We start from the raw sequence: 21,152 nt of genomic DNA, 5'->3' as shown, positions 1-21,152 counted from the left end.
TCCTGGACAGCAATGTACACAGTGTCCAAAATAAACAGGGGAAATGGAGGAAAGAATCCATAAGGAATCAGATGTAGTAGGAATAACTGAAACATGGCTTCAAAAAGGACAGGACTGGCAATTAAATATTGCAGGATATAACATAATCAGAAAGAATAGGGAAGGAATAAGGGGGCGGTGGAGTAGCTGTACTAATTAATGGCAGTAGTAACATAATGGCAGTCGAAAAAAGGGCATAACTAACAGAAGGATGGAAATAGATTCCATATGGATTGAAATAATAGGGATTAATTATCAGGCCAATAAGGGTATATACTACAGACCACCTAATAGTGGAAAGGAGGTGGAGGAACAAATATGTAAGTAAATATGTGAAATGAGTAAAAGATGTAGAATAATAATCATGGAAGATTTGAATTACCTCCAAGTAAACTGGCAAGAAGAGGTAGATGAAGGGGTACAGGGAATGGAGTTTTTACAATGTGTGCAGGACTGTTTTCTTACCCAGTACGTCAAAAGCCCAACAAGAGAGGAAGCACTGCTGGAAAAGAAGATAAGATATAGGAGCAGGAGTAGGCCATTCAATCCCTCAAGCCTGCTTCGCCATTCAATCAGATCATGGCTGATCTTCGACCTCAACTCCACTTTCCCGCCCAATCCCTGTATCCCTTGATTCTCTTTGTGTCCAAAAATCTAGCAATCTCAGCCTTGAATATATTCAAGACTGAGCATCCATAGCCCTCTGGAGTGGAGAATTCCAAAGATTCACAACCCTCTGACTGAAGAAATTTTTCCTCATCTCAGTCCTAAATGGCTGACCCCTTATCTTGAGACTATGCCCCCGAGTTCTAGACTCTCCAGCCAGGGGAAACAGCCTCTCAGCATCTACCCTTTCAAGCCCTCTCGGAATTTTATATGTTTCAATGAGATCATCTCTCATTCTTCGATACTCCAGAAAATATAGGTCCATTCTAATCCTCCTCATAGGTCAACCCTCTCATCCCAGGAGTCACTCTAGTGAACCTTTGTGGCACCGCCTCTAAGGCAAATATATCCTTGGGTAAGGAGATGAAAACTGTACACAGATCTGGTAATGGGAAATGAGCCAGAACAGATAAGAGAAGTAAGCTTAGGGGAACATCTAGGCAATAGCGATCACAACATAATATGGTTTAAGATAAAGATTGAGAAGGACATAAGTAAGACAAAGACCAAAGTAATAAATTGGAAAAAAGCTGATTTTAAGGGGATGAGAATAGAACTAGGGAAAATAAACTGGAAAAATTTACTGACAAACAAAGAAATAGAACAGCAGTGGGAAACATTTAAAATGGTGATCAATAGAGTCCAGGGGAAATATATCCCACTAAAAAACTAACCATTAATGACACACCATGGATAAATAAAGAAATAAGGGCAAAATTGAAACTAAAGAAAAAGGCATTCACTAAATACATAGACAGCAAAGGAGAGGATGACAAAAAGAAATAAAAAACGTTCAGGAAAGAAATTTAAAAAAATTAGGAAAGCAAAGAGAAACTACAAAATTAAATGATCAAGGAATATAAAAAGAGATAATAAAGTATTCTACAGACAAATCAATAACAAAATAAAAATCAGGATCGAGAGGTCCACCAAGGGATACACACAATAAACTCACAGGTAATGACAGTGAAATGGAAGAAATATTAAGGAATTACTTTGCCTCAGTATTTACCAGGGAGACTAACATGGTGGGCAGGAGATTAGAAGAAGAGATTAAAAAAGATATAAATACATTTAAGATAGGAAGGGGGGAAGATAATTGATAAACTAATCAAACTTAGAGAGGATAAATCCCCTGGTCCGGATGGATTGTATCCGTGAATATTAAAAGAAGTTTGGGAAGAGATAGCAGAGGCTCGATCACATATATATAAAATTAATTAGAAAAGGGAATAGTGCCAGAGGACTGGCAGGCAGCTAATGTGATTCCTATATTTAAAAAGGGAGCTAGAACAAGTCCAGGGAACTATAGACCAATTAGCTTAACGTCAGTGATGGGAAAGATAATGGAATCTTTACTCAAAGATGTAATAGAAAAACATCTAGAAACCGAAAATATAATAAAGACTAGTCAGCATGGGTTTCAAAAGGGAAGGTCATGTTTGACCAACCTTATTGAATTCTTTGAAGGAGTAATAGAAAGGATAGACAAGGGTAATGTAGTAGATGTAATATATTTGGATTTTCTAAAGGCCTTCGATAAGCTACCGCATTGTAGACTCATGGCTAAGGTCAGAGCATGCGGAGTCAGGGGACAGGTAGCAGAATGGATAGCAAGCTGGCTACAAAACAGAAAACAGAGAGTGGGTGTTAAAGGTATTTACTCAGACTGGCAAAAGGTGGGAAATGGTGTTCCACGAGGATCGGTGCTGGGACCACTGTTGCTCACCATTTACGTAAATGACTTGGACTCGGGAATCGGAAATAAAATTTCAAAATTTGCGGATGACTCTAAATCTGAGGAAGAATGCGACAAAATACAGGAAGACAGTAATAAACTTACAGAATGGGCGTGTAATTGGCAAATGAATTTCAATATAAATATGGTGCATTTTAGTAAGAAGAATAAGGAGGCCACATACTCCTTGGATAATAAGAGTCTAAATGGGGTAGAGGAGCAGAGAGATCTGTGGGTACAGATACACAAATCACTAAAAGTAATAATGTAGGTTGATAAGGCCATAAAAAAGGTAACGGTGTTTTAAGATTATGAAAGGGTTTGATAGAGTAAATGTAAAGAAGATGTTGCGAGGGAGATAAGAACTAGGGCCATAAATATAAGATAGTCACGAATAAGTCCAATAGGGAATTCATGAGAAACTTCTTTACCCAGAAAGTGGTTAGATAAATACATGAGGGAGAAAGGAATAGAAGGATATGTTGATGGGGTTAGATGAAGAGGGGTGGGAGGAGGCTCATGTGGGCCGAATGGTGTGTTTTTGTGCTGTACATTCTATGTAAATCTATATATCATGTTCTTCTATTCCTTTCTCCCTCATGTGTTTATCGAGCTTCCCCTTAAATGTATCTATGTTATTTGCCTCAACTACTCCTTGTGGTATTGAGTTCCACATTCTCACCACTCTCTGGGTAAAGAAGTGTCTCCTGAATTCCCTATTAGATTTATCAGTGACTATCTTATATTTATGACCTATAGTTTTGGATTCCCTCACAAGCGGAAACATTTTCACTACGTCTATCCTACCGAGGTTCTATATGTTTAACATAACTTCTCTGCTTTTCTCTGCTCTTCTATTTCTATAGAAATTTGGTTTGCCTTTTTTATAGCCTTATTAACCTGCATTGCTACTTTTGATTATTTTACTGTTGGTATTGTTATTAGCAAGGTAAATGATGAGGAAAGAAAGGGAAGTTTAGATTAAGGGAAGTTTAGACTAAGATCTGTAATGCTTACAGATCTTCATGCACTGCATGGAGAGGTGGCCAGGCTTTGATTAGGATGGGTGGTGAAGAGCATTGGTCTGAATAATTGGTGGGAGAACCTTCACCACACGGACTGCAGCGGTTCAAGAAGGCGGCTCACCACCACCTTCTCAAGGGCAATAGGGATGGGCAATAAATGCCGGCCTCGCCAGCGACGCCCACATCCCGTGAACGAAAAAAAAATAAGAGGAAGTTAGTAGACAAAACAGAACCTGCCACGGCAACTAGAGTCCACCAAGAATTGGAAGGGCAACGACACCATACTAAGAGGTGACCAGGCCAGCTGGAGCTCACCAAGACAATACTATGGCACTGTTATTTCTATATTAGGTAGCACAAAAATAGCCAGGAGCAATTGTAATGATGAAAGATGTCTCACGAATTTGGATTGCTGGGAATACATGATAATTTGTAGCAAATGTATGGGAGCCACAAAGTCATGAATTTCCCAGAGCTTGATGCTCAATCCAATGAACCTACTTCAGTATCCGAGAATAAACTCTGCATTTGAATTTTTACCTGTATAGGACACAGCTGTACACAACAGTGAGTGGCACAGACAAAGAGGGGGGTGACATTTCATCGCTTAGATCGACACTGAGTTTTTGAACTGATAAAGGGTGTCACAGTGTAGCTGGATTGGCTCTTGTGCTTGGAATAATTATAGGGCAACTGTGCTGCCATCTGTCCTCCACATGGTATCATGGATGGGGATGGAACATCTACAGGAGTCGGCCATACGGCCCCTCGAGCCTGCTCCGCCATTCAATAAAATCATGACTGATCTTCTACCTCAACTCCACTTTCCTGCCCGATCCCCATATCCCTTGATTCCCCTAGAGTCCAAAAATCTATCTTTCTCAGTCTTGAATATACTCAATGACTGAGCATCCACAGCCCTCTGGGGTAGAGAATTCCAAAGATTCACAACCCTCTGAGTGAAGAAAGTTTTCCTCATTTCGGTCCTAAATGGCCGACCCCTTATCTTGAAATTATGCCCCCTAGTTCTAGAATCTCCAGCCAGGGGAAACAGCCTCTCAGCATCTATCCTGTCAAGTCCTCTAAGAATCTTGTATGTTTCAATGAGATCACCTCTCATTCTTCTAAACCCTAGCGAGTATAGGCCCATTCTACTCAACCTATCTTCATAGGACAACCTCTAATCCCAGGAATCAATCCAGTGAACTTTTGTTGCACTCCCTCTAAGGCAAGTATATCCTTCCTTTGGTACGGAGACCAAAACTGTACACAGTACTCCAGGTGCGTTCTCACCAGAGTCCTATATAATTGTAGTAAGACTTCCTTACTCTTGTTCTCCAACCCCCTTGCAATAAAGACCAACATACCATTTGCTTCCCTAATTGCTTGCTGCACCTGCATGTTACCTTTCTGTGATTCATGTACAAGGACACCCAGGTCCCTCTGAATACCAAGATTTCTTAGTCTCTCACCTTTTGGACCTACTGGAGTTTTTTGAGGATGTAACTGGTAGAATAGATAAGGGAGAACCAGTGAATATGGTTTATTTGGATTTTCAGAAGGCCTTTGATAAAGTCCCACATAAGAGGTTAGTGTGCAAAATTAAAGCACATGAGATTGGGGGTAATATACAGGCATGGATTGAAAACTGGTTAACAGACAGGAAACAGAGAGTAGGAATAAATGGGTCTTTTTTGGGGTGACAGGCAGTGACTATGGGGTACCGCAGGGATCAGTGCTTGGGCCCCAGCTATTTACAATATATATCAATGATTCGGATGAGGGAACCAAATGTAACATTTCCAAGTTTGCTGATGACACAAAACTAGGTGGGATCATGAGTTGTGAGGAGGATGCAAAGAGGCTTCAAGGCGATTTAGACAAGTTGAGTGAGTGGGCAAATACATGGCAGATGCAGTATAATGTGGATAAATGTGAAGTTATCCACTTCGGAAGGAAAAACAGAAAGGCAGAGTATTATTTAAATGGTGATAGATTGGGAAATGTTGATGTACAAAGGGACCTGGGTGTCCTTGTACACCAGTCACTGAAAGCAAACATGCAGGTGCAGCACGCAGTTAGGAAGGCAAATGGTATGTTGGCTTTCATTGCAAGAGGATTTGAGTATTGGAGCAAGGATGTCTTACTTCAGTTATACAGGGCCTTGGTGAGACCACACCTGGAGTACTGAGTGCAGTTTTGTTCTCCTTATCTGAGAAAGGATATACTTGTCATAGAGGGAGCACAGCGAAAGGTTCACCAGACTGATTCCTGGAATGGCAGGACTGTCGTATGAGGAGAGATTGGGTCGACTCGGCCTGTATTCACTAGAGTTTAGAAGAATGAGAGGGGATCTCATTGAAATGTGTAAAAATCTGACAGGGCTCGACAGACTGGATGCAGGGAGGATGTTTCCCCTGGCTGGGGGGGTCCAGAAGGAGGGGGTCACAGTCTCAGGATACGGGGTAGGACATTTAGGACTGAGATGAGGAGAAATTTCTTCACTCAGAGGGTGGTGAACCTGTGGAATTCTCTAGCACAGAAGGCTGTGGAGGCCAAGTCACTGAATATATTTAAGAAGAAGCTCGATAGATTTCTAGACACAGAAGGCTTCAAGGGGCATGGGGAGAGAGTGGGAATATGGAATTGAGATAGAGGATCAGCCATGATCATATTGAATGTCAGAGCAGGCTCGAAGGGCCGAATGGCCTACTCCTGTTCCTATTTTCTATGTTTAAAAAAATATTCTGTTTTTCTATTCTTCCTACCAAAGTGAATAACCTCACATTTCCCCACATTATACTCCATCTGCCACCTTCTTGCCCACTCACTTAACCTGTCTATATCCCTTTGCAGACTCTTTGTGTCCTCCTCACAGCTTACTTTCCCACCTAGCTTTGTATTGTCATCAAACTTGGATACTTCACACTCGGTCCCTTCGTCTAAGTTGATTCATGGAGAGGTTATAATGTAATCTGGCAGAAAACCACATTATCAGGGGACTTTCACAGAGAGAAGATTATAGACAGTGTAGTCCAGTTTGGAAATGATATGTACAGATATTTCCCTTAGTAATTACTGAAGTATTAGAAGGAAGAGATTTACCTGAGCTAAGCAGGGTTTTCACACAGTCCATCTGATGATTTTCACAGGCTACATAAAAGGGTGTCCCCAGATGTTTGACACTGTGATCAACAGGCACCCCATGATTCAACAAGATTGTCATACACTTCGTGTGACCTGCAATTATATTGAGAAGGTATTTTACACAAAGCATCCCAGATTCTTTTTGATCCTCGCACAACTCCCAAACTGCCGAGAAGATATTTGAAAATTCTAAACAATGGATCCATTTATGATAGTACCCTGTATTTTCACCCTTTGTAGCTAATATTTAATGCAACTGAAAATTAAGTATTATACACAATGTTGCACTACAGCTGGCTCAAAAAGTATGGGTTCGTAGCAGCAGATTAGTGTGCAGCAAGATCCCAGTCTCCGCCTGATCTTCTGGGCAACAGGAGAACCTATAAAAGAATGAAGTTGGTCCCTGCATGCTGCATCAAACAAGTGTCTAATCCTTTCCAGCACATGGTCACAGCAAACAGAAGTGGCAGAATCACTACAAACTGTACTTCATTCACGATTGGTGAGGTGACCGGTTTTTACCAAACAATGATCGGTATTGCAAAATGTGATCCCAAAAATCCCATCATTCCCCATGGAAACAACAGAATTTTCCTTTCATTCACTGTAAACTACTGGCCCTGAAAATCTGAAATGCACCAAAACTAACAGCATGTAATCCAACATGCCCGAACACCAATATCAGAAGAGTGCCCCATATTTCACCAGTGTGAGATCTTGTGTTTCTCATACGAGCTATCTTGGTGGTTTCCTGAATAAGGCTGTGGAATTGGTGCTGATTTAGAAGGTACTTTTTATTGTAGCCTCATACCCACCAGGAACTAGACAGCCACTGTTCAAACTCACACCCATAGAAGCATAGAATGGTTACAGCACAGAAGGAGGCCATTTGGCCCATTGAGCCTGTGCCAGCTCTTTCTAAGAGCAATCCAGTGAGTCCATTTCCCCCCCTCTTTCCCCGTAGCCCTGTAATTGTTTTATAGTCACAGAATACACCCAGCAGAGGGGGGAAACTTACATCTCATCACATCAGGCTTAGCTGGATTGGAACCTCATTTCAATAGGGTTCTGAATTTCACTACTGTTTGTAAAAAAATACAACTCCATGTTTGCAATGGTCTGACAATGACAAGTCTAGACTCAGTCCCCATTCATGTAAATAATAGTGCAGTCAGTAGCAGTGCATTGAGCACTAATCCGGGGTGGGGACCACAGGATGTGACTCCACATCGCTGAGTCACTAATCTCAGCCATGCTACTTTGAGGAGATGCTGAGTGGAGCCAGATGCTTGTCTGCAGGAGGTGCAGAGGTAATTCCTTTCATGCACCTCGAAAAGGCCAGTTCAAGAGCAGGATGGGATAATGTTCCAAAGCCAACTGGATAATTCTCTTCCTCGCTCACCTTTAGTTTAACATTTAAACATCAAGTCTGTTACTTTCTAAAAACAATTTTTTTCTAGCAGTTGGTTATCTCTCTGTTTGAATTGTTTCAGGATATTATAAACCTAGTGTTAAGTTTTATTATAGTATGTTCTGTGTTAGCATCTTTTAGTGGTTGAATGTTCCTACATAAGAACATAAGAAATAGGAGCAGGAGTAGGCCATACGGCCCCTCGAGCCTGCTCCGCCATTCAATCAGATCATGGCTGATCTTCGGACTCAACTCCACCTTCCTGCCCAATCCCCATATCCCTTGATTTCCCTTGGAGTCCAAAAATCTATCGATCTCAGTCTTGAATATATTCAATGACTCAGCATCCACAGTCCTCTGGGGTAGAGAATTCCAAAGATTCACAACCCTCTGAGTGAAGAAATTCCTCCTCATCTCAGTCTTAAATGGCCGACCCCTTATCCTGAGACTATGCCCCTGGTTCTAGACTCTCCAGCCAGGGGAAATAACCTCTCAGCATCTACCTTGCCAAGCCCCCTCAGAATCTTATACATTTCAATTAAATCTCCTCTCATTCTTCTAAACTCCAGAGAGTATAGGCCCATTTTACTCAACCTCTCATCCCAGGAATTAATCTGGTGAACCTTCGTTGCACCGCCTCCAAGGCAAGTATATCCTTCCTTAGATAAGGAGACATAAACTGTACACATTACTCCAGGTGAGGTCTCACTAAAGCCCTGTACAACTGTAATAAGACATCCTTATTCTTGTACTCCAACCCCCTTGCAAAAAAGGCCAGCGTTCCATTTGCTTTCCTAATTGCTTGCTGTACCTGCATGCTAACTGTTTGTGTTTCTTGTATGAGGACACCCAAATCTCTCTGAACACCAACATTTAATAGTTTCACCATTTTAAAAACATTCTGTTTTTCTATTTTTCCTACCAAAGTGAATAACCTCACATTATACTCCATCTGATACCTTCTTGCCCACTCACTTAACCTGTCTATATCCCTTTGCAGACTCTTTGTGTCCTCCTCACAGCTTACTTTCCCACCTAGCTTTCTATCACTAAACTCGGATACTTCACACTCGGTCCCTTCATCTAAGTCATTAATATAGATTGTAAATAGCTGAGGCCCAAGCACTGATCCTTGTGGCACCCCACTAGTTACAGCCTGCCAACCTGAGAATGACCCGTTTATCCCTACTCTCTGTTTTCTGTCCATTAACCAATCCTCTATCCAATTTAATATATTACCCCCCAACCCCATGAGCCCTTATCTTGTGTAACAACCTTTTATGTGCCACCTTACCGAATGCCTTTTGAAAATCCAAATATACGACATCCACTGGTTCCCCTTTATCTACCCTGCCAGTTACATCTTCAAAAAATCTAATAAATTTGTCAAACATGATTTCCCTTTCATAAAACCATGTTGACTCTGCCTAATCATATTATGATTTTCTAAGTGCCCTGTTACCACTTCCTTAATAATGGATTCCAGCATTTTCCCGATGACTGATGTCAGGCTAACTGGCCTGTAGTTCCCTGTTTTCTCTCTCCCTCCTTTCTTCAATAGCGGGGTTACATTTGCTACCTTCCAATCCACAGGGACCATTCTAGAATCTAGGGAATTCTGGAAGATCACAACCAATGCATCCACTATCTCTGCAGCCACCTCTTTTAGAACCCTAGGATGTCGACCATCAGGTCCAGGGGATTTATCGGCTTTTAGTCCCATTAATTTCTCCAGTACTTTTTCTTTACTGATATTAATTACTTTAAATTCCTCATTCTCATTAGACTCTTGATTCCCCACTATTTCTGGTATGTTTTTTGTGTCTTCTACTGTGAAGACAGATACAAAATATTTGTTTAACGTCTCTGCCATTTTCTGATTCCCCATTATAATTTCTCCTTTCTCAGCCTCTAAGGGACCAATGTTTACTTTTGCTGCTCTCTTCCTTTTTACATACTTGTAGAAGCTTTTATAATCCGTTTTTATATTTCTTGCTAATTTACTCTCATATTCTATTTTCTCCCTTTTTATCAATTTTTTGATCATCCTTTGCTGGTTTCTAAAACTCTCCCAATCCTCAGGCTTACTGCTCTTCTTGGCAACATTATAGGCCTCTTCTTTTAATCTAATACTATCCTTAACTTCTTTAGTTAGCCACGGGTGGATCACTTTTCCCCTGGAGTTTTTATTTCTCAATGGAATGTATATTCATTAAGAATATTGAAATATTTCTGTAAATGTTTGCCATTGCTTATTTACTGTCATACCCTTTAATCTAATTTCCCAATCTACCTTAGCCAACTCGCCCCTCATACCTCTGTAATTGGCTTTATTGAAGTTTAGGACTCTAGTTTCTGACTTAAGTACATCACTCTCAAACTCAATGTGAAATTCTATCATATTATGATCACTCTTCCCCAGAGGATCTCTTATCGTGCAATTACTAATTTACCCTGTCTCATTACTTAACACAAGATCTAAAATAGCCTGTTCCCTGGTTGGTTCCATGATGTATTACTCCAGGAAACTGTCTCGAATGCATTCCATGAACTCGTCCTCCAGGCTGCCTTTGCCAATTTGATTTGCTCAGTCTATATGTAGATTAAATTCCCCCATGATTACTGCATTACCCTTGTTACAAGCTCCTATTATTTCTTGATTAATACACTGTCCAACAGTATATCTACTGTTAGGGGGCCTATAAATTACTCCCACCAGTGTTTTCTGCCCCTTGTTATTTCTTATTTCCACCCAGACTGATTCTACTTCCTGATCCTCCGAGACAAGATCCTTTCTCACCACTCTCCTTATCTCATCCTTTATTATTAGGGCTACAACCTTCCTTTTCCATTCTGCCTGTGATGTACCCTGGAATATTTAGTTCCCAACTTTGGTCACTTTGCAACCATGGGGTTGATTTTAGGATGGCCGAGCTGGTGCGTTGGGGGCCAGGCTCGTAAAATCAGGGAATCCCGGAGCGGGTCTGGAGCCCGGCTCCAACCCACCCACTTCCGGGTTCCCCAGTGACGTGTTCGGGTGAGCGCGCAGCCCCCTCATGCGGGACTCCCACCGGCAATTAAAGCCGGCGGGATGATAATTTAAATCCTTACTTACCTAGTTGAGGTACTTGAAAGACCTCATTGACTGGAGATTTTGGCAGGGGTGCGATTTTGAATGATCCTCAGCGTGTTTCCCGTGCTGTGGGAAACACTCCCTGTTGGAGCAGACGTGTTTCAGCCAGCAGACAGTGGGAGATGCAAAGGATTATTTGACACGTGGGGGGAAAACCTCATTTATTGCAGCAGGACACTTTGTCACTTCAGACAAAGTTTTGGCTGCAACACCTTTGTCTTTCCACTCAAAATTATTAATTTATACCCTAAACTCTGCTGTGCAAACACATTTATCTACTTTGTGGACCCCCTCAAACTCACACCGTCAGGATGGGGGGGGCGCCATGGCTGCATTCATCACTTCATCCGAGGACGAGCAACATCACCAGCCTCGCCAGGCACGGCGTCCACCTCCGCCACGTGGAGCTCCACAACACAGTGCTGCGCCACAGGCACCTGCACAAAATAGTCGTGCAACTATACATACACCCACTGTAGGGTGACCCAATGGGTGGCATCAAGTGTGGGTGTTCATGGAGAACCTCATGAAAGAGACTCATTACACAAGCCAGTCAAGAATGGCCAAGACGTGGCAGTAGTGGTGACAATATAATATTTAATGTGAGTTGAACCAAAATCAAATATAAATAAAAAACATGACAAACCGTCAAACACCCTTGTGCATCCCCTTTGTGCTCACGAAACCTTTGCCTTACGCTTCCTACTACTCATACGTGATGCATCCCCTGTGGCTGCAGCACAGGTAGTGGCAGGTTGGGTGAGGCTGACCGTGAAAGAGATGCATCAGTGGGTGAGTATGAGATAGAGCCATGAGATTGTATGAGGATTGGGTTGAGTGGTAGTGGTGGGATGAGTACTGGCGAGGTGAGTAATGGGGAGGTGAGTAAGTGCAGGTAAGTTGAGGATGAGGTTTGAGTGAGTGTGAGGAGTGATGTGATAGAGTAGTATTGGCAGTGTAGAATGAGTTGTGGGGTGGGGGTGGTGATATGGAAGACGGGGTGTAGGAGAATGAGTAAGTGAACTCACTTTGACTGACCTAGTTAGGTCATTGCAGCGCTTCCTGCACTGGATCCAGGTGCGAGAGACGTTGCTGCTGCTGGTGACCTCCTCTGCCACCTCGAGCCAGGCCTTCTTGGTGGCAGAGGCAGGCCACTTCCTCCCATCCACCGGGTAGAAGATCTCCCTCCTCCTCCTCATCCCATCCAGTAAGACCTGGAGTGAGGCATCATTAAACCTGGGAGCAGCCTTTCCCCTGGGCTGCTCCATGCTGTAATTTTGGTTCTTTGCTGCAGGAGCAGCATTGGAGGACTGTCCCTTTAAATAGGGCTCCTCCAGCTGACAGCCTGTGATGTGGGTGCGCAGTCCGCCCACTCCGCAGGTTGACGACGGGAAACCCGGAAGCCACGGTAATTTACTCGCGATTGCGTGGGGAACGGACCGATTTCACTGGACGGGTTACCCACGCGCCCAGTCGACCCCCCGCTGCCAAACCGCCTCCCTGGTAGTATTGGGGCCCATGTCTTTTTTTTATTCGTTCATGGCCAGCATTTATTGCCCGTCCCTAATTGCCCTTGAGAAGGTGGTGATGAAACGAAGGTTCATTAAATTAATTCCTGGGATGAGAGGGTTGTCCTATGAGGAGAGATTGAGTAGAATGGGCCGATACTCTCTGGAGTTTAGAAGAATGAGAGGTGATCTCATTGAAACATATAAGATTCTCAGAGGGCTTGACAGGGTAGATGCTGAGAGGTTGTCTCCCCTGGCTGGAGAGTCTAGAACTAGGGGGCATAGTCTCAGGATAAGGGGTCGGCCATTTAAGGCTGAGATGAGGAGGAATTTCTTCACTCAGAGGGTTGTGAATCTTTGGAATTCTCTACCCCAGAGGGCTGTGGATGCTCAGTCGATGAATATATTCAAGGCTGAGATCGATAGATTTTTGGACTCTAAGGGAATCAAGGGATATGGGGATCGGGCGGGAAAGTGGAGTTGAGGTAGATGATCAGCCATGATCTTATTGAATGGTGGAGCAGGCTCGAGGGGCCGTATGGCCGACTCCTGCTCCTATTTCTTATGTTCTTACAGGAAGGAAGGGAATTTTTGTGAGGAAGGGAAGTAGAGCTGAAAGTAAAGGAGCAGTGAAGTTATAGGATTGGCTGTGAAGTACTGATGAGAAATCAATTTGAGTCTCTGGGGTGGAAAATCCCTTCGGGCCTGCTTATGTGCTTCACATGGAGCACGTGCCCAAACCAGGAGGCCCGAGGCTGGCCCAAAATTGGGCCTCGAACCTCATTAACATGATTTGGGTGAACAGCTGGTGTGTGTTGTACTTTCACAGGCAACTTGCCCATTTTAAAAAGATCAGTATCAGGCCACTTGCCTCATTAGCAGTGGCCTGACGATAAGTCCTGGGGAGGATAACAGAGTGGGGTGGGAAGGGGGCGATCATGGTCCAGCAGTGCCTGGTGGGAGTGCTATGGATCTGGGAGGGGCATTCCTTGCTCGGCCGCATGAACACCTCTGAAACCTGAGTGGAGCAGATCTGATGCCTGTTCCACTCGGGGCTGCCCAATCTCCCTGAGTGGTCCGAAAACAGGCATTAGACAACTCATTAGCATACGCAAGGTGCCGAACGCTTGTTTTAGTCAGCCAAGCCAGACGCCTGAAAAATGGCCCGACCCAGTATCAGGTCAGATATCTCTCAGGTGTCCTTAGAGTGCAGGACATTGGTCCCCGAAAATGGCCCTCGTTTTATGTTTGTAAAACAAGCACGAGGTCCAATTTGTACGCTCTGTGACTTGGGCTATACTCTCAGTTTGAGACAGTCTGCAGCAAGGAGATCACAGCCAGCACCACTGCATTTATGCTGCAAACTGTGGATCCACACTCACATCACCGGGACAGACAGCTCTGCACTTCATCTCATTACTTTTGTTTGCAGAATTCCACTTCCAGGTGGTAAATTTTAAATGTTTTGAGTGGAGGCGGGGGTACCACTTTTTCAACATACTTCAAAAAAAAACTACTACCGTTTCGAAAATGCCCAGAAGGTCTTACAGGCCCCTCCTGAACACATCTTAAACGAGGTTCAACACTGTACTCCACACAGTGTTAAACACAGGGACATAGGGACAGCAGGAGGCCATTCAGCCCCTCGATCCTGGTCCGCCATTCAGTTAAATCATTGCTGATCAACCCCATTTACCCACCCTTGCCTAATAAAAATCTCTCGATCTCAGTCTTGAAAGTTCCAATTGACTCCCAGCATCCACTGCCGATTGGGGGAGAGAGTTCCAGATTTCCACTCCCCTTTGTGTGAAGAAGTGATTCCTGACATCACCTCTGAACGGCCCAGCTCTAATTTTAAGATGATTCCCCCTTGCTATGGACTCTCCCCCAGAGGAAATAGTTTCTCTCTATCTACTAGCACATGTTGGACAGTAACTTTTGGATTTCCATGTTTAGCTGCACATCAGCCCTTGCCTGAGGTTGCTGTTGCTTTTGAGCATAAATACGGTGAGTGCCATTAGTCTCATCGTTATTTTGACGGCAAATTATGGTCCAACATATTTATTTAAAAAAATTCTATTAGTCTTTATATTACTTGCAAGTTTTTTCCTTTTCCCTTTTCGCAGTTCTTAATATTTACTTTGTGTCCCCTTGTTGTTTTCCATATTTCACCCAGTCCGCTGGATCACCACTTTAGTTTATACTCGGTCTTACCTCACATATTGACCATGGTTGCTTGACTGGGCAAGTGAATTTTTTACTTTTTAGGGCTATGTACTAGTCCTGTATTGTACTAAATATTCTTTCAATGCTTCCCACTGAATTTCTGCAGATTTACCGGTGAACAGATCAGCCCAGTTTAACGTGTTCAGCACACGTCTCATTCCTTCAAAATCAGCCTTACTAAGTTTAAAACCTTGCTTTGTGTGTGATCTCTCTCTTTCTCAAACTTAATGGCCCCGATGGCAGCGGTGGGGTGATTGGGTGCGTGTGTAACCCGCCCAATAAAATCTCTCTGTTTCCCATACGATCGCGGGTCAATTGGAGCCACTTACCGTGGCTTCCGGGTTTCCCGTCGGAAAGCTGCGCAGTGGGCGGACTGCGCACCCGCATCACAGGCTGTCAGCTGGAGTGGCTCTATTTAAAGGGGCAGTCCTCCAATGGCTGCTCCTGGAGCAAACACCCACACACCACAATGGAGCAGCCCAGGGGAAAGGCTGCTCCAAGATTCAGCGAGGCCTCACTCCAGGTCCTACTAGATGGGATGAGGAGGAGGAGGGAGATCTTCTACCCGGTGGACGGGAGGAAGTGGCCTGCCTCTGCCACCAAGAAGGCCTGACTCGAGGTTGCAGAGGAGGTCACCAGCAGCAACATCTCCCGTACCTGGATCCAGCACAGGAAGCGCTTCAATGACCTAACTAGGTCAGTCAAAGTGAGTACACTTACTGATTCTCCTACACTCCGTCTTCCACATCACCGCCCCCACCCCACAACTCATTCTACACTGCCCACACTACTCTATCACATCACTCCTCACACCCACTCAAAGCTCATCCTCAACTTACCTGCACTTACATTACTCACCTCCCCATTACTCACCTCCCCACCACTCACCCCAATCCTCATCCAATATCATCACCCTCTGATACATCTCTTTCACGGTCAGCCGCACCCAAACCAATGCATTCATCGGTTGGCTACATCACCATCACTCACTCACGGATCTGTACTTTCTCCCCTTCCAGAGAGCTCAGAATGCACAGGAGAGGGCGAGGACCGGAGGGGGGGCCACAACAGATAGTCGTCCTCACAGACGCCGAGCAGGAGGTGCTGGAGCTGAGTCGCACCCTCGAGTGCCTGTCCGTCGGGGACACCGAGACTGGCACCCGACAAACGGCTGGTGACAGAACTTTAACATTCAGCACACACAATATCAATTGATGTTAACATGCCTTCAGCACCTCAGTATGATCATCGCAACATGACACATCTGTCATCATGCTTAATATTGCCTTCTGTTCTCTTACAGGGCCTTCAGTGACTGCTGTGATGGCAGAGGGCGATTCCTCAGATGACCTGCCGGCCTCTGAGGGAGCACCGTCACATCTGAGCGAGCTATCCACCAGCTCACACTTCAGTGGGTCCCAGTCCGCATTTAGTTGGGGTCGCACATGGTGAGTCACCACACACAAGTGAGCACGAGCAGACACTGGTGGCAGGGGCAGCTGTGGAGAGTCCGTGTCGGTGGGAGCACTCCTCTCCAGGCTCTGCTCAGCTGGACACAGATTCTGAACCCTGGGGGCCATCCTTTAAAATGAGAATGATCGAGGGGCAGCAGCACATTGGCGAGGTGCTGGAACAGGTGCCACACACACTCTCCACAATCGCGCAGAGGATGGAGGAGTCCAACTCCTGCATGAGTGGAATGGTGGTACAGGTACAGGAGGGGATCTCTGAGATAGTGTCACAGGGACATGAGGGAATCTCTGAGATAGTGTCACAGGTACATGAGGGAATCTCTGAGATAGTGTCACAGGTACATGAGGACATCTCTGAGATAGTGTCGCGGGTAAGTGCGGGAATGTCTGCGATGGAGGGAAGGCTAGCCTCCATTGAGCTTCAAGCACGGCTCACAAATGAGTCCATTCAGGCCCTGACAATGGCCCTTCGGACTCAGGGTGAACAACATTCTGCCGCCTTAAACAGGCAGGCAGATACTCTAGCACTGGCCTTACAAGGCTTCACACATGTCCTCCAAACTGTCGTCCAGCAGAGTGGTAGGAGTGATGTGGGCCTGACGCAGGGGTGGGATGATGGCAAAAGGGGACATGGAAGTGGGGACGCCACTCAGAACGTTCCCACATCTCACCCGTTGCCCCCTCTCAACCAGTACCCGCAATGCTGCCCCCTCTCCAGGTGGCTGAGTCTGGCCCTGCACAGGTACAGGTGGAGCAGTCTCACGGGCACCAAAACCCTGAGCGCGTAGGTCCAAAGCATCTAATCGGCAACCTGTCACTACCTCTGCTGCAGCCACAGAGGAGGCACCATGTAGAAGCAGTTGGAAGTGAAAGGCGAAGGTTTTGTGAGCACAAAGGGGATGCACAAGGGTGTTTGACAGTTGGTCATGTTTTTTATTTATATTTGATTTTTGTTAAACTCACATTAAATATTATTATTGTCACCACTACTGCCACGTCTTGGCCATTCTTGACTGGCTTCTGTAATAAGGCCCTTTCATGACGTTCACCATGAACACCCACACTTGATGCCACTCATTGGGTCACTCTACAGTGGGGGTATGTGTAGTTGCAGGACTGTTGTGTGCAGGGGGTGAGGTAGGGGGCTGGTTTGGGCACTGCTCTGTCCAGGTGGTGAGGACTGGACTCTTCACACTGTCTGATGTTCGGAGAACCATTCACATATCAGTGACTCCCTCATAAGCAGCCAGGTGAGCCGCTGTTCTGCCCATGGATTGCTCCTCCTCCTCCGCCTCCTGCTCCTCCTCCTCCTCTTCTGCCTCCTCCTCCGCCTTCTCCTCAATGTGAGTGGCAGATGTTGATGGAGCCTCCTCAAGCGGCCCCCCTCTCTGTTGCGCCATGTTATACAGGGCACAACAGATGACTATAATGCATCCCACTCTGTCTGGCGCGTATTGAAGCTCTCCCCCAGAACGATCAAGGCACCTAATTCGCATTTTGAGCAGCCCTATAACATGCTCAATTGTAGACCTGGTGGCGATGTGACTGTTGTTATATCGATGCTGTTGCTCGGTGGTGGGGTTCCTCAGAGGTGTCATGAGCCACGTGTGCAGGGGGTATCCCTCGTCCCCGAGGAGCCAGCCCTTGCGGGTGTTTGGTGCGTGGAAGAGGGGCGGGATGTTGGACTCCCGGAGGATGAAGGAATCGTGGCAGCTGCCAGGGAATCTGGCGCACACGTGAAGGAATCTCTTGCGGTGGTCACAGATGAGCTGAGTGTTGATGGAGTGATAGCCCTTTCTGTTGATGAACAGTCCTGGCTCGTGTGGAGTTGCTCGGATTGCTATATGGGTGCAATCGATTACACCCTGCACCCGTGGGAAGCCAGACACAGTGTGGAATCCCACTGCCCTCTCCGTCTGGCTGAGGTCATCCATGGGGAAGTTGACGTAATGCAAGGCCCTGCGAAACAAGCCGTCGGTGACCTGCCTTATGCACTTGTGTGCAAATGATTGAGAGACCCCGGCGATGTCCCCGGTGGCACCCTGGAATGATGCGGAGGCGAAGAAGTTGAGGGCAGTGGTGACTTTGACAGCGACAGGTAAGGAGATGCTGCTCGGCCCAGCCGGGATCAGCTCGGCATGAAGGAGGCCGCAGATGTCTGCGACTACCTGGCGACTGACTCTGAGCCTCCGTATGCACTGCTCCTCAGAGAGGTCCAGGAAGCTGAGCCTCGGTCTGTAGACCCTGTGGCGAGGGTAGTGCCTCCTGTGGCGTTGCTCTCTCTGTTGTTGCCCTCTGTGCTCTTGTGCAGGTGCCTGTGGTGCAGCACTGTGTTGTGGAGCTCCACGTGGCGGAGGTGGACGCCGTGCCTGGCGAGGCTGGTGATGTTGCTCGTCCTCGGATGAAGTGATGAATGCAGCCATGGCGCCCCCCATCCTGACGGTGTGAGTTTGAGGGGGTCCGCAAAGTAGGTAAATGTGTTTGCACTGCAGAGTTTAGGGTATAAATTAATAATTTTGAGTGGAAAGACAAAGGTGTTGCAGCCAAAACTTTGTCTGAAGTGACAGAGTGCCCTGCTGCAATAAATGAGGTTTTCCCCCAACTGTCAAAAAATCCTTTGCATCTCCCACTGTCTGCTGGCTGAAACACGTCTGCTCCAACAGGGAGTGTTTCCCACAGCACGGGAAACACGCTGAGGATCCTTCAAAATCGCACCCCTGCTAAAATGTGGAGAAAATTAAGTACTTCAAATACTTAAATGACCCCAACAACTGTGTAAATGATCATCCCTCCGGCTTTAATTGCCGGTGGGACTTCCGCATTCCGGAGCTGTGCGCTCACCCGGACGCATCAGTGGGGAACCTGGAAATCGGCGACTTGGAGCCAGCTCTAAAACCAAACGGGATTTCCCCGATTTTCAGAGCCCTGTCCCCATGCACCCGCAATTTCCCGGGAAAATCGAGCTCAATGTCTCAAACTTAATGCCCCAAGCACTATGAGATCTCATGTCACTGCTGTGTTTATAGAAACCACTCCACAGGTGATGCTAGTGGGGCATTATTAACCACACCATGATGCCCATGATTACTGACTCCAGCACTGACTTCCCACTGACAGGGAAATGACACAATACGAATGGATCGTCCATGGCTTTGTGCATTGGGAGTCAAGGTGAATTAGGGGCCCGATATTACCATGGCGACGGGGGAGCTCACGCACCCGGTGAAATCAGTCTGCCCCCCGCGCGATCGCAGGCTGAATGGATCCACTTACCTGCTCCTCCGGGTTCCCTGCTGCTGATCTGCGCGTCGGGCGGGCTGCGCATGCGCAGTAAGGTCTGTCAGCTGGAGGAGCTCTATAGAGGGATATGGGCCAAGTGCAGGCAATTGGGACTAGCTTAGTGGTATAAACTGGGCGACATGGACATGTTGGGCCGAAGGGCCTGTTTCCATGTTGTAACTTCTATGATTTAAAGGGGCAGTCCTCCACCGACTGACGCTGCAACAAATAGCAAAACTTACAGCATGGAGCAGCCTAGGGGGAAGGCTGCTCCCCGGTTTAATGATGCTTCACTCCAGGTATCAATACATGGGGTGAGGAGGAGGGGGAGGACAGAGATCTTCCCCCCGGCGGGCGGGAGGAAGCGGCCTGCCTCTGCCACCAGGAAGGCCTGGCTGGAGGTGGCAGAGGAGGTCACCTGCACCACCAACATATCACGCACCTGCATACAGTGCAGGAGGCGCTCCAATGACCTCAGTAGGTCAGCCAAAGTGAGTACACTTACTCATTCCCCTACACTCCGTCTGCCACATCACCGCCCCCACCCCACATCTCCTTCTGCAGTGCCAACACTACTCTGTCACATCACCCCTCACACCCACTCAAACCTCATCCTCATCTTACCTGCAATTACTCACCTCGCCAGTACTCATCCCACCACTACCACTCAACCCAATCCTCATACAATCTCATGGCTCTATCTCATACTCACCCTCTCGTGCATCTCTTTCACGGTCAGCCTCACTCAACCTGCCACTACCTGTGCTGCAGCCACAGGGCATGCATCACATATGTGCAGTAGGCAGCGTAAGGCAAACGTGTCGTGAGCATGAAGGGGATGCACAAGGGTGTTTGAGGGTTTGTCATGGTTTTTACTTCTATTGAATTTCTGCTAAACTCACATCACATATTATATTGGCACCACTACTGCCATGTCCTTGCGAATCTTGTCTGGTTTATGCAATAATGCCCTTTCCTGAGGCTCACAATGAAGACCCACACCTGATGCCACCCATTGTGTCACTGCAGAGTGGGTGTAGGTGTATTTTCAGGGCTCTTTTGTGCAGACGAGTGAGAGACATCGGTGATGTCTCTGGTGGCACCCTGGAAGGATGCGGAGGAGAAGTTGTTGAGGGCAGTGGTGACTTTGACAGCGACAGGTAAGAAGATGGTGCTCGGGCCAGCCAGGAGCAGCTCGGCATGAAGGAGGCTGCAGATGTCCACGACTACATGTCGAGTGACTCTGAGCCTCCGTGTGCACTGCTGCTCAGAGAGGTCCAGGAAGCTGAGCCTCGGTCTGTGGACCCTGTGGCGAGGGTAGTGCCCTCTGCGACGCATCTCTCTCTGCGGTTGCCCTCCCTCCTGCTGTGCAGGTGGATGTGTCACAGCACTGTGTTGTGGAGCTCCACGTGTCAGAGGTGGACAGCGTGTATGGCTTGGCCGGCGAGGCTGGTGATGCTGCTCGCCCTCCGAGGAGGTCATGACTGCAGCTACAGCAGCCCCCATCT

The 21,152-nt window shown here is 46.4% G+C and overlaps 1 protein-coding gene across 2 annotated transcripts in view; it reads right to left on the bottom strand.

Annotated features, from left to right (window-relative positions):
* LOC137327040 (ankyrin repeat and SOCS box protein 9-like) overlaps positions 1 to 21,152 on the bottom strand; it is a 257,837-nt gene that overhangs the window by 121,027 nt on the left and 115,658 nt on the right. The window contains exon 6 of one of the 2 annotated variants that reach the window (XM_067992420.1): positions 6,574 to 6,708. The exons of the other annotated variant lie outside the window; for it this stretch is intronic. Coding sequence (XP_067848521.1) covers positions 6,574 to 6,708 — 135 coding nt within the window. The remainder of the gene's footprint in view (positions 1 to 6,573; positions 6,709 to 21,152) is intronic. 2 annotated transcript variants of the gene reach the window in all.

Source organism: Heptranchias perlo, chromosome 11, assembly GCF_035084215.1.
Source record: "Heptranchias perlo isolate sHepPer1 chromosome 11, sHepPer1.hap1, whole genome shotgun sequence".
Taxonomy (NCBI): domain Eukaryota; kingdom Metazoa; phylum Chordata; class Chondrichthyes; order Hexanchiformes; family Hexanchidae; genus Heptranchias; species Heptranchias perlo.
The sequence above is the reverse complement of the archived record's forward strand: the minus strand, read 5'-3'. Positions and strand labels throughout refer to the sequence as shown.